Source organism: Pocillopora verrucosa, chromosome 7 (assembly GCF_036669915.1).
Source record: "Pocillopora verrucosa isolate sample1 chromosome 7, ASM3666991v2, whole genome shotgun sequence".
NCBI lineage: Eukaryota > Metazoa > Cnidaria > Anthozoa > Scleractinia > Pocilloporidae > Pocillopora > Pocillopora verrucosa.
In genome coordinates this window covers 11,587,561-11,600,031 of record NC_089318.1, presented here as the reverse complement: position 1 = coordinate 11,600,031, position 12,471 = coordinate 11,587,561, and the positions used below count along the sequence as shown (strand labels likewise).

Below are 12,471 nucleotides of genomic sequence, written 5' to 3'. Positions count from 1 at the left end.
GATTATTCTTAAATTTATGTGAGTGGTTCCGCTTTAAGTGACCGTTTAGTAAAGCTAAAGAAAATACAGAAAGGCCGTTGGAACTCAGCTAGTCAAGGGTGATCACTAAATAGATGACAATTAGATATTAGACGTGGATTGTTAGGTTAATGTCTCGCACACTTTATGATTCTCTTTGATCTGAGTCGACGTTAGTATCTCGGGTACTTTTAAGATTAATGAATAAAGAGGGGTGAGTTTCTTAACGGAAACTGTAGTGCTACGTCGGTAGATAACGTAAATTGGCCACTAAAGAGATTAAAAGCTGACGTTTCGATTGTTAGCCCTTTGTCAGAGCGTTAGCCCTTCGTCAATCGTCTCAATCGCTCTGATGAAGTGCTAACGCGCGGAACGTCAGCTTTTAAACTCTTTACGGTGGCCAATTTACGTTATTAACTCAGTTGACAAAACTAAATTTCCCTACTTTTAAGATTGCCCTCCATTGGATTGTTACGTTAGTATCTCGCGCGCTTTTACCTGACGATTCTCTTTCGTTCATAATCTCTTGCTTTTATTCGTAGATTGTTACATTTTGTTTCTGACGGACTTTCACGATTCTCTTTCTTTGATTGTTACCTTATTAATATCTGGAGCACTTTTGGGATTCTCTTTCATAGAATCTCGCACATTTTGAAGATTTTCCTTTCAATTATTACATTAGTATCTGAGGCCTTTCAGCATCCTCTTTATTGGATTGTTACGTTAGTTTATCATCCACTTCAATTAAGTATAAAGAACAATCATGGAGTGAGTCACGCAATATTCAGGCAGTTGGTTACTTTTGTACTTTAAAAACCCTGTTTAACCGATTGGCTGCGCGTGTTACGCTTCTCTATCTAGTCAATTTTACCGTCTTATTAAGAAATGCGCTTAGAATGAAGCAGTTGGACATAAATAACTTGTTAGATGTTTTGGTGTGTAGTATCGCTGGGCATTTTTACTCGTTGTTTGTATTTTGACTCGCCCTGCAGGCTCGATCGTCAAAATACAACACAGCTCATAAGACTACTCAGCGATACTATACACCAAAACGTTTAATGAGATAAATTTCTCGCGCACTGTAAGAATTTGCATTCTCTTTCAGTGAATTGTGATGTTGGTATCTCGCGCACTTTTAGAATTTTCTTTCAGTGGATTGTGATGTTGGTATCTCGCGCACTTTTAGGATTCTACTACATTGGACTGTTACGGACTGTTACGTTAGTATCTCGCGCAAGTTTAGGAAATGGATAGGAACTTTGCACTCTAACACGTTGAATCTCGACCCTATAAGGATTGGAACTAAAACAGACCCAGCGATTCCGCGGACATTTTGGTGCCAATTTGCAATAGCTACTGAGGTTAAGGAAAAAGTTTATCTGCGTGTGAACTTAAGAATAATACATTTCAGTCAACGAGAAAAAAGTGTTTATTAAGCAGATGAGTATGCCTTCCATTTACAAAGTTAAAGTTAGAATTATTTATTATATTTCATTTACAATGAGCAGATTATGGGCTATAGAGGGTTAAGTGTAAATAAGACAAATGCACCACAGAAGAACACACTTGAGAAAAAAACATATTGGGCAGGATTTTGCAAACTATTGAAGAATTGTAGTATCCCCTACATTTGCACTTTTTAAATCCTGTAGCCTATTGCTCTTCAGTTTTCCTTAACCCCCAAATTTTTCTCTACGTTTGCGACAACTCAAATACCCTAGGGAAGCTACGGCAGTATTTCGTTTAGCCCAATCGTCTCCCTTCCCACCCCCGCCTCCACCAGAGCGTAACGCAGAAGTAGACGGATGTTGTCCCTCGTAATCAATGAAAAAGGTATGGTAAACCAAAGTTGTAGTGTTCCATCCCTATTCTGTTTTATATTCTATAGACAAATGTTTACTGATTATTTGGAGATTGATTTCATTTTCATTTTTTTTTTGATACCGAGTCTTCTTGTGACGTTACCACGTAACGTAAGTTAGCCAACCAAGTCAACCCCGCGTCACACATTTCCTATGACATTTCAAGTTGTGAACGTAGGCCTCAGGTAACGAATTACTCAAGAAATATTTTTATCTTGTAAATTGTTGAATATAGATAATAAAAATAAAGATAGCACTTCTCTCTTGTTCTTACTTTCCAGTGGCGTTTTGCAATATGCTTATCATTGTACGTTCATCCGCTCATGTGGCTGTTCTGTTGTTTTGGTGTGATAACACAATGTGGAACTTACTGTTTGACTGTCCATTCTAATCTGTTGTTTGCTTAATGCTGAAAAAATGACCCGTATCAATGTTAATTCTTCAGCTTTACCTGATGTAGTAAGTTCTGGAGAGCGTTTGATTCATTCGTGATATCAGATATATGCGTGCTGGACTTTCACTGCGATGAATTTTGGCATCGTTAGCATATGTTAACTCCATCTTTTCTTGAAACAATAGGATACAAAAAAGTGTCTGTTTCAGTTTAGAGAGTTTTTTTTTAAGTTTCAGATTTTTGTCCTTTTTGAATAGCACCGCCAAGAAAAATTTTAGGAAATTGTAAACGCGAGGATTTATTTTGCAGTTGTTGTTGCGCGATAGTCGATGTTACAAAGGTGTGGCTGTTTTACAAGACCCTAACGGAGGAAACTGGTACTCAGCATCAGATATGTCTTCACAAGGAGTCTCTTCCAGTACGGGATGCCCAGTTTTTCTTCTACACCAATTGTAAAACGGTTCTAGTGATCCGGTGTTTCCCTCAGGGCCGAAAATACCCAGAACAGTTGTGAACAAAATGAGGGCGTAGATGATTGAGAGGCCAATGGTACAAAACATGAAAATGCCAAACTGAAAAAAAAAGAGAATTTTAGCAGCAATCATGAACACAGACGCACCCAGTGACGTGCTTGCTCCTGACAGCACGGAAATTCCTACATGATCTAGTGTGTCTCTGACTTTTTCCCGGCGTGTAGGCTTCTGGGATCTCACGTAGCCATCAGCAAGGTGAACTACGTAATCGACAGCAAGTCCTACAACAAGAGTGAGATTCAGAGATTCAAGAACTCCAAGCTTCCATCCCGCTAGCGGTATAACACCAACGACACCAACGGTAATACAAGCTATGATGGCTCCACAAAGCAAGCCTACTAGCCAGTTTGATGTCATAACAACAAGAAGCGATATCGCTAGACCCAGTCCAAGCAGGATGCCTCGCACGGCAGTTGATGCTAGCACCTACGGGAAAACAAGGAAATGGAATGGTCTTCGAACAAATAAATTTCATACACATTGTAAAGAGCCGTTTTCTTAAATACGCATCTTTCATTTTTGTTTTCTGAATCGCAACTGAATTTGATAAATTTTGTTATTTTTTGAAAATAGAGCAAGTACTATTGTCCTAAACTAGTGTTGCATGTTATATTCTCTAAAAAATTACCTTTTTGACCTTAAGCCAGTGCCAGGCGTTATGTCCATTAGGAGTTGCTTGAAAGGCGTTGTTACATGAAGTTGGCATCGTCTTTAACTAACAGAGAAGAGAGATCTGTGTTAGTCTAGTATGTACTAACACTAAAGATTTTGTAATTTTGTTTACATATACTTTGACAATATATTTGTGAATGTAAAAGTAGTTTTTGACCTTGAATGCATTAGCAAGCAAAAGTGTCTTACCCAAGGTAAGCGATTTTTTCCCCCGCTTTAAACAGAACACAAAGTATATTTGCCGGTCTTCATGATAGAAAACAAGATTGTTATTCGATTCAGTTCTACGTTTAAAGTTTGATAACAAATGAAATAGGTTGTAATGTAAGTTCATTTAAGATGGAGATAAATATGTATGTGGTGGAAATACGCGTTTTACACGTTGCTGTGCGTCTGTTCAGTAAGAGATGACAGACGTCAAAATGTGGTAGAACATCGAGGACACACTCGACTGCGCTACTTTTTTGTTCTTACCACATTTTGACGTAATTTGCGATACATTTTTAAAAAAGCTCACATGTTTCTGATTTTTCGAGTGTAAAACAGAGCTTATTTCGAATATTATAAGATTGAGACGCCTCGCGATTATATGTTTCCTGATCAAGCACTTTTGTTGCGACTAAATGTGGAAAGGAACAAGCTATTGAGCACACCACGCCCGGTGAAAGGCACCAAGGCTCTCCAGCTGTCTTTTTCTGCTTTCTTTAATGGCTCGGTTTTTAAGAACACAATTCCACTTACATCCCAGTTCATTTCATTCTGAGTAACTTTGGTTAATCTCTTAGGCTCTCACACTCTGATTCTCACTGGATACTTCTTTAACTGCGGAATTCAGGCTCTACTCTGCTGCACACTGTCTACATTCTTCTAGTCTTCTCTTCACTCTCCATCTCCTCTATTCTCTTTTCTCTCTCCTCTCCATTCTTTTTTACGTAGACTCTAAAGAACATGCTTATATATTCACTACTGACAGATATGAGAGGGCATGTCAGCTGGCTGACCCCGGAAGATCAAACATCCGTTGTTAGAACGCTAAACCAAACAATTTCAAGAGACTTTCGATCTGAACAGTAGAGTACTTAATCATAATGCTTTCGTTCAACTAAGTCAACCTCTGACTGTTTTAGTCAAAACAAGAACTTTCGTGTGCGTCTAAAGCAAGGTCAGTAAACAAATTAAGCACGTCCACTTGAGGAGGTTAGACAAGGCTGTCACAATTCGGAAACTAATCACGACAGCTCTAACCTAAATAACCTCGGAATTCGAATTCATACATTAAAACACTTCTAAATACAAACGATAACTTATATCACACCGAACTGACTAAAACTGACTTACTGGTTATAGAATAACTAAATGCTCTATAACACTATGTAATTTACTGAATTAAATACCATTTTACGGAAATAAAATTAACTGACATAAATTTTCAAAAACAACTTTGTTGGTACCAAAGACATAAGAACTGTTGTATTCCCGCCAAACACATGGATTCACCTTTGATAGTGAAGGTTTCTTGATATTTTACAGCTGAATTATTTTATGCTGTATTGAGAATACCTTTTCCCTCACGAAGCCTTCCCAGTGATCGTAAACTTTAAGTCCTTCAGTTTGCCCCGTCTTGCTAAGAACCATGGTTGTATTCACAGCCACAGAAGCAAACAGTAGTCTGTTTCCGTACTGGCCCCCTGAAATAAAAAAATTAATGATATTCATATGTTTGCAAGGGAAAAAGAAACTGTCGTCACATTTAGGCACAATAACATTACATTATTTGTCTCTTGATCATACAATGTTGTAGTCTTTCTTTTGAAGAAGGCACCTTTAACTTTTTTCGTGCGAAAGATTATAGCCTGTGTGAAATTCTTCGTAAGAAAAGTTAAGTTAGAAAGCACTTCTGCTCGGAATGGGCTCATAACCGACTTAACAGGAAAAATGAGAATGGAAAAGTCGAAGGAAGTCTACAGCGAGTTTCTAAATTATCACTCCGACCAGTTTCTGTTCATTTCCAGACTGTAACCCGTCAGTTTAACTCCTCATGCTACAATGATCTCGCCATAAGGTATTTTTGAACAAAACTGCAGACCTTGATAATTTGGAATAGAGGAAGAGTCAGTTGGATCCTTCGCTCCTCCCAACAATCCGCCGAACGTTTTGAAGTCAGATGACGTTACAGTCTGATTGGCATTGGTCAGCCAATAGCCAAGAACCACCTCAAAGTATCTGTCGTACATCTCACCCACTAACGTTACGTTAAACAGGTCAGGGTTTCGTGCCATTAACTGTCGTACGTCACTTTCACGTGATGGTATCGCAAACACCGTGGTGTTAGAATACTTGGGCTTGTTAGCTTCATCCTGTACAGATGTAAAACAAGCCTTTATTGCGTTTGTATGATTGCGTTGAGCGATAGCTGGTTCTAAATAAGAAACTGTCTCATCAGAAGTTGGTACTTCGTATCGCATGTGCAATCCTAATGAAATAAAATATTTCTGCACTTCATATACTAGAATCATACTGAAACGTCTTAGACAATTTTCTTTCGTGCTAATATTCCTTATATTGAGTATTTCATTTTGCATCAAGTTGCGATTTAAACGAGTTTATTTTTTTGCATTTGAGGCCATGTTTAGCGACACTTCATTATTGTGCTTATATTAAGTGTTTCTTACCTGCAGATAGTCATTCAATCTGTCTATGAAACATTGGATTTCTGGTTCACCCGTAATGGCGTTTCTCCTTATTCTCAAGTTTTGGATCTTATTTTCTGGCAAGTTTTTAATTTCTTTACAGAATTCCTTTAAAGAATTGGAAGAAAAAAGGAGCATATCAAAGTTGCTCTAGAATGAAAAATTCAAGAATAACTGCAATAACTGTAAATATCTGTACTGCTTAATTTAATTTTTTTCCTAAGTTTAAAAATGAACCGTTAGATTGATGGAAAAGGAAACAAGAAATGACTTACTAACAAAGCCACCTGGCACTCTGATGGATTTAAGTCAAAACTTGGATCAAACACAGTGTTCCCTTTGCATTTAAAGTCTGTAAAGTGACACGAGCTACGATCTTGATTCCTCAGTCCCCAGATGACATGAACCTCAACTACGTGATCTTCCTGACTTGGTCGAAATGCCGAGCGCCGTAACCTCTTTATAATGTACCAATTGGTGCCCGGGCCCCATACGTCCACCTATCATGAATAGTGAAAGTAACATGTAACATCTATCAATAGAAAAATTCTTTGGCTTAAAATGACTAGGAATTGCATGTGATATTGAAAAAGGGGCGCAGGTCGTCTACACAGGGGGCTTGGTAAATTAACATCTATTCAATGTTAAGTCTATTGCTTTGTACGTAATTTGCTTTAATTGACCATGTGAGCATTTATTTTTATTATAAAGTAAACCCTAACGTAAATCCAAACGTTCTTACTTGGTCTCAATGGTGCCAGACGGTCCGTTTTGACTGAAACGGTCAGTAGCCTTGTATTTCTCATCACGAAAGCCGGCACATTCAAAATAAATAAGTTTGGTCCGAGTACCATAACCCACTTACTAGAATCACCTGCTCGAGCCGTACTTGGGTATATTTCCCCTCGGTCGTTTTTGTACTGCCACGACCTCAAGCCAAGATTTCCCATTACGGACCTCACGTTTAGTAAGTAAGAGGTTAGTATCGCTATGCTGATAACGATGCAATGAATAGAAATAACCCTTATGAAATGGATTGTGAAAATCAAATTTAAGTGGAAGCGTTCATGTAATATGAGAAACCTGAAGTAATTTTTGCAATGAATCACTCAGTGCTGCAGAATTCAATGGAATTCAAGCGATTGTGACAGCAAAAGAAATGTTCCAAGAATTCTCAGTGAAAGAAATCGAAATCGTTCATCGGTTTACTTTGACCAACATATCATCAGTCTAACGTAAGTCAACTCACACATCATTCAACGTAAAGTTACTCTCTCGTTTTCCAATCAAATTTTCGGATAGCCATTGTATTCTTTAAATTTTGATGGCTAATTGAAAGTGACCCGTTCAACATCGATGTCATCTGAGCAACTTTCATCTCCGTTGAAGCTACTGCACGACCTCAACTTTTTTTACTCATAGAACAGAAACGTTTCTCATTAATTATGAATTAGTGAATTTCCATGAAATTATAAATATCCATGCCTAATTGTTGTAGTTGTTTAGCTCAGCAGCTACATTTTTTTAATTAGAGTGCCAAATAGCAAAGATTGATTCTATTTTAGTTTTTTGAGAAACATTTCCCCATAAATGGAGAATTAGAGAGACAGGTTTTCTGTTAAATTGAAGGCATGTTATTAATTCTGTTTTCCGAAAATTACAGGAAACCTTCGCACAACCAGGTTTGATATCCAAGAGTAAGGAATAACCGCATTAAATGTAAATAGGCCTGCAATGTTGAACGAAATGCATCGAAAATCGCACGAAAATGAGAACTTCGATATCAGGAAAAAAATAATGTTGAGATATGTTCCGCAAACCGGCAGCGAATGAAACAAGCTTTAAACCGCTGCTCTCACTTTCTGTTCGCGGAACTGAAACAAATTAATTATGGAAAATGTTGTTCACATATTGTTGGAAATTAAGTCTAAAATCCATATGCAGTCAGGGCCACAAATACTCTCTCATTAATTAGCGTGATATGTGACAGTACCGATATTCATTCTCGGCCAGAAGTTTTTAATTTAGCCTCGCAGTGATGGCTTTGATTCCTCATGGTTGCCTTGGCATTGTCGCAAAAGTGTTTTCTGAATTAATCTGAGCTTGTATGAAAACATTTACAAGAGGCAATTATATTTAGAGTCAGATGCCTACCTAATGTGACACTTAAATCATCTTACCACATTTACCGCGAATCGTTAATTTGTCTTCTAAAATTTTTTTAGAAAACCTGATACATAAGCTTTTTAGTAAGTACTGCGAAAAATGATTAATATTACTAGGAAACCGAATTGGTTGACTTAATTATAATTGCCTTCTAACATTTTGCTTCATAAATTGCCAAGAGTCTAACGGGTGGTAAACCAAACCTGTGAACCGCATTTGGTTCCATAATTCATTTGGCAGTTTTTTTAAAGTTATTCTTATCATTTTAATAATACTATTTACTAGAAACTGTTGAAAGAAAATTTGAAAATTTCGGAATATGCAGTTCTAAATTTGCTCCTAAAGAAACCATGCTAAATATTAAAACAAAACTACGTAACAACCACTGGCATAATAGTCACAATTATCACCTCGCCAAGTGATTATTTTAGCTCTCACTATTAGGGGCGGCACAGGTACCCCATCGTTACTATACAACATGCATACTTCATAAACTATTTCTGACATGAATCAAACACCTACCGGTTCCTCATCTGGGGTGAGCTGTGTCGCAAATCCAATAGAAACACACAGAAAAACCAAAAATACTCCTAGGATTATCCAACGAATTTTCTCGTGTGCAATAAAGTTTTTGAAAAACCTGTTTCCTAAGAAGTTACTGACAAGTTTACTTGGCTCAACGAAGTTGTCTTCCCGTTGTTCCTCTCCTGATACCTCGCCTTGAACAACGTCTTCTCTGCGCGATTTTACAGCTTGCCACGCTTTCAAATCTCCAAAACAATGCCAACGATAGTTTTTCCAGTAAAACTCGTAAGTTATAATGACCGTGGGAAAGAAGATAACGACGGAGCAGAAATTTACAAAAACTAAGAGCGCTGAGAATATGCCAAATGTGGACACGCCCAACAAGGGAGAAAAGACGCTAGTTACAAAGGCTACAATTGTTGTAAACGATGTAGTAAACATGGCACTAGCCGCTCGCCGGTAAACAAAGGAGATCCTTGATGCCAAGTCGCGAAAGGTCTTTGACTCTGAAGCTTTCCACGTGTCGATAAATACAAACACATCATCGGCTCCAATACCAAGAATAATAAACACGGAGAGTACGTGAAAAATACCGATGTACCGGCAGTCCAATATCACCCGGTAGATAATGTTCGCGCCGAAGAAACACGTAAGTATGCTGAACACGGCCCAACCTGTTATCCAAATAGACTGAGTTTGAAACAGCATGAAGAGGAAAATAAATGTAAAGCTAGCACCAGCCAAAAGAAGATCATATATGACCTGCTGAGAAATGGCATTAAAAAATAACGCACGGAGATAGTAATAAAATTTCATCTCCCCAATTCCTTGTCTGAATTTCAGATCTAAATGTTCGGCAAATGCGCCCTTAGAATATAACTGAGCTTGGTCCCACTGTTTGTCGACTCGGTCTTCAGTGTTATGGAATCCTTTAAGAGGATAACCAATGTAAAATAACGACCTTGTATATCGAGATTGAACTAGCATGTTCTCATTGGGATGAACCGCGGCGTGTTTGTCCAAATGAAAATCCAGTATAGCCCGAGTTACGTTTATCGAGTTTGCCAAAGATAGGATTCTTGAAATGTTTTCAAAATCTGGATCAAACAAATCCGTATGAATTGATCTGTAACTCCCGTCAAAGAATCGAATTATAGATAGGGGAGGTTTACAAAGACCATTTTCCAGCATTTGACAAAGGCGTTGCTGATATATGGAATTGTTAAAGATTTCCATCTCAGCTTCTTGAACGAGTTCCAAATTTCGTTTTGTAAAAGTATTTCCCTTTCCAGCGTCGTACATCAATTCCAGAACGTCATATTGAATAGTTCTCTCGCTTTGAGTTCCCACGGAAGTGGGATTTATATTTACTCGGGAATCTTGCCGAGCGAATTTCCACGCATCTGCGCGAAGTTTTGTCACATCGTGTTCAAGATTCAAGGGAACTTGGGTAAAATCGGCCGGCAAAATATCATAGCCGGAAAGATAGAGCGAACCCGTCACCAGAAGCAAGACGAAATGCGCTCCCAAAGTCAATCCTGTAAAAAAAAATAGAAAATGAAACACATTACACCTGTGTACTAAACGTCGTGAATTTTGATATTTTGTCGTGAACATGAGCTCTTCGAAACTACTTACCGAAACAAAATTTTGGCCTCTGAACAAGGAAGCGAAATACCCAGGCGGCCATGACCTAGATGAAGCAATTTAATCTTTCATTTTCGCGACAATCTGACGAAGAATACACGCATGTTTAAAAATACACCACAGATAACATTCTGTAAACTGCTTTTCGCCGTTCTTTTAATCTGGCGGCAACTAATTTGCATAATTCAAAAGCTTACGCGTCAGCGGTTATCCCTGCACGAGTCCCTTTCTCGTGAAATAATAACATATGGCTTTTTTTCGGTGCTTTGAGTTTCGAAGAGGTGATCTTACGCTAAATAGCACGACCTTCTGAGTTGTTAATAAAAACTTAGAAAGTGTGATTACAGTCAGGACAACGTCACAACAGAATACATATATAGTTCGTGGCTGATACGCCTGAAAGAATCCGCGCAGATTGAATAGAATACTATCGAAAGAGAGAGTAAATCAACGTTAAGAATGAAAGGTTTTTCGAAAGCGATGGCATAAACTGATCGACCTCAACATTGCTGTTACTCGCCTGATCTCCTTTTCTCAAGAAACTGTGGAAAGACGAAAGCGCATAGCAAATTCAAAATTATCAATTTGTTTTCAACAAAGTGAATTGTTTTTTGCATATATCAAGGTATCATTTATTGTGATTGTTGAATTTAAATGATCCTGAGATCTGAAAAAACAGAAATCAAATCATATTTTGGACAATTTTCTCCGCTGTCCACGTGGTCGTTTTGTCCCAACTTGCTACTTAGTGTTTGCAGATGGAAATTGTCTACCCAGCAACACGTGTTTTGACAAAGATTCAATTCATACTACCGACACAGGTGTCCACACCACGTCTTAGTGCTGATAGGCTGAAGAAATAAGACCAAATCAAGAATGAATTGAAATGTTTGCAAGGATAGATTTGAACGAAATTTTTAGATTCATGTTTGGTTGTTTATGTCTACGCATTTCTACACGCATGTCACGGACACTTGAAAGTACGAAATTCTTCAATCTATAACTACTCGCATCTTAAAACTACAGATGTCAGTTTATAGCAGTGAAAATAAATAGCTGTGTGAAAATAAGGTGAAACATTTATAGATGCAGAGGACAGTAAATAAATTTTGCTTTTGTGTAACAAAATACTGCGGGGTGTTTTCTAACCTTTTATAAAAGCTTGGATCAATCTAAAATTTATTTTGACATAACATAATCAATGAAAATAATAACTATACAAGGTCACGATAGCTATGATGTTCTCGGAATGCGCACGCATTTAATACTCAGCAACGGAAAATATTATATGAATGTGTTCAAATGTACCTTACATTTACAATTAAACGTGTATATAAAGTTGCATCTTTAAGATGGGGTTAGTTTCTAAAGAAATTGTGGTGCTACGTCTGTGGGAAATTAAAGTTTATACTGTCATTCCCAATGACGAAAACCTCCAGGCTCTCGAACATTTTCCGACCAACCTAATGTTAAGGAACCTAGCTCTGAAACACTACTCCGTCTAGCCGAACTAGTACTAACACTCAATTGTTTTTCATTCGGTGGCAACTACTATAAACAAACTAATGGCTTAGCCATGGGTACCAAAATGGAACCCAACTACGCCAATTTTTTCATAGGTTTTATCAAACACCAATTTTTCAGTCAATCAATGGCTCCAAACCTGAACTCTACGGTCGCTACATTGACGACTGTATCGGCGCTACCTCTTCCACCAGAGAGGAACTCGCTCAATTTATAACCACCGTCAATTCTGTTCACCCAGTTTTGAAATGTAGCTGGGAAATTTCCGACTCTCCTTTGACTTCTTTAGATTTTCTAAACATCAAAATTTCAACTGAAGGCAACGGTCTATGCGCCAGTGTTTACCACAAACCTACAGATTCTATAGTTGTTGCAACATCTTCGCGTCCATCACACGTCAAGAACTCCATACTTTTTTCACAATTTCTCAGACACTTCGT

General features: G+C 37.9%; 1 protein-coding gene across 2 annotated transcripts; it reads right to left on the bottom strand.

Moving 5' to 3' along the window:
• Nucleotides 1–1,435: 1,435 nt before the first annotated feature.
• Nucleotides 1,436–12,375, bottom strand: LOC131792965 (protein dispatched homolog 3-like). 2 transcript variants are annotated; one of them, XM_066169927.1, is made up of 8 exons: nt 12,171–12,375; nt 8,858–10,398; nt 6,445–6,669; nt 6,152–6,277; nt 5,566–5,836; nt 5,040–5,167; nt 3,436–3,522; nt 1,436–3,233 (listed from the first exon to the last, which is right to left on the bottom strand). In XM_066169927.1, the coding sequence occupies exons 2-8, from the start codon at nt 10,160–10,162 to the stop codon at nt 2,607–2,609; spliced, it is 2,769 nt and encodes a 922-aa protein (XP_066026024.1). In that variant the 5' UTR covers nt 10,163–10,398; nt 12,171–12,375; the 3' UTR covers nt 1,436–2,606. The 2 variants fall into 2 exon arrangements, with proteins under 2 accessions (XP_066026024.1, XP_058966370.2); XM_059110387.2 differs by lacking the exon at nt 12,171–12,375 and adding an exon at nt 10,499–10,665.
• Nucleotides 12,376–12,471: the final 96 nt, after the last annotated feature.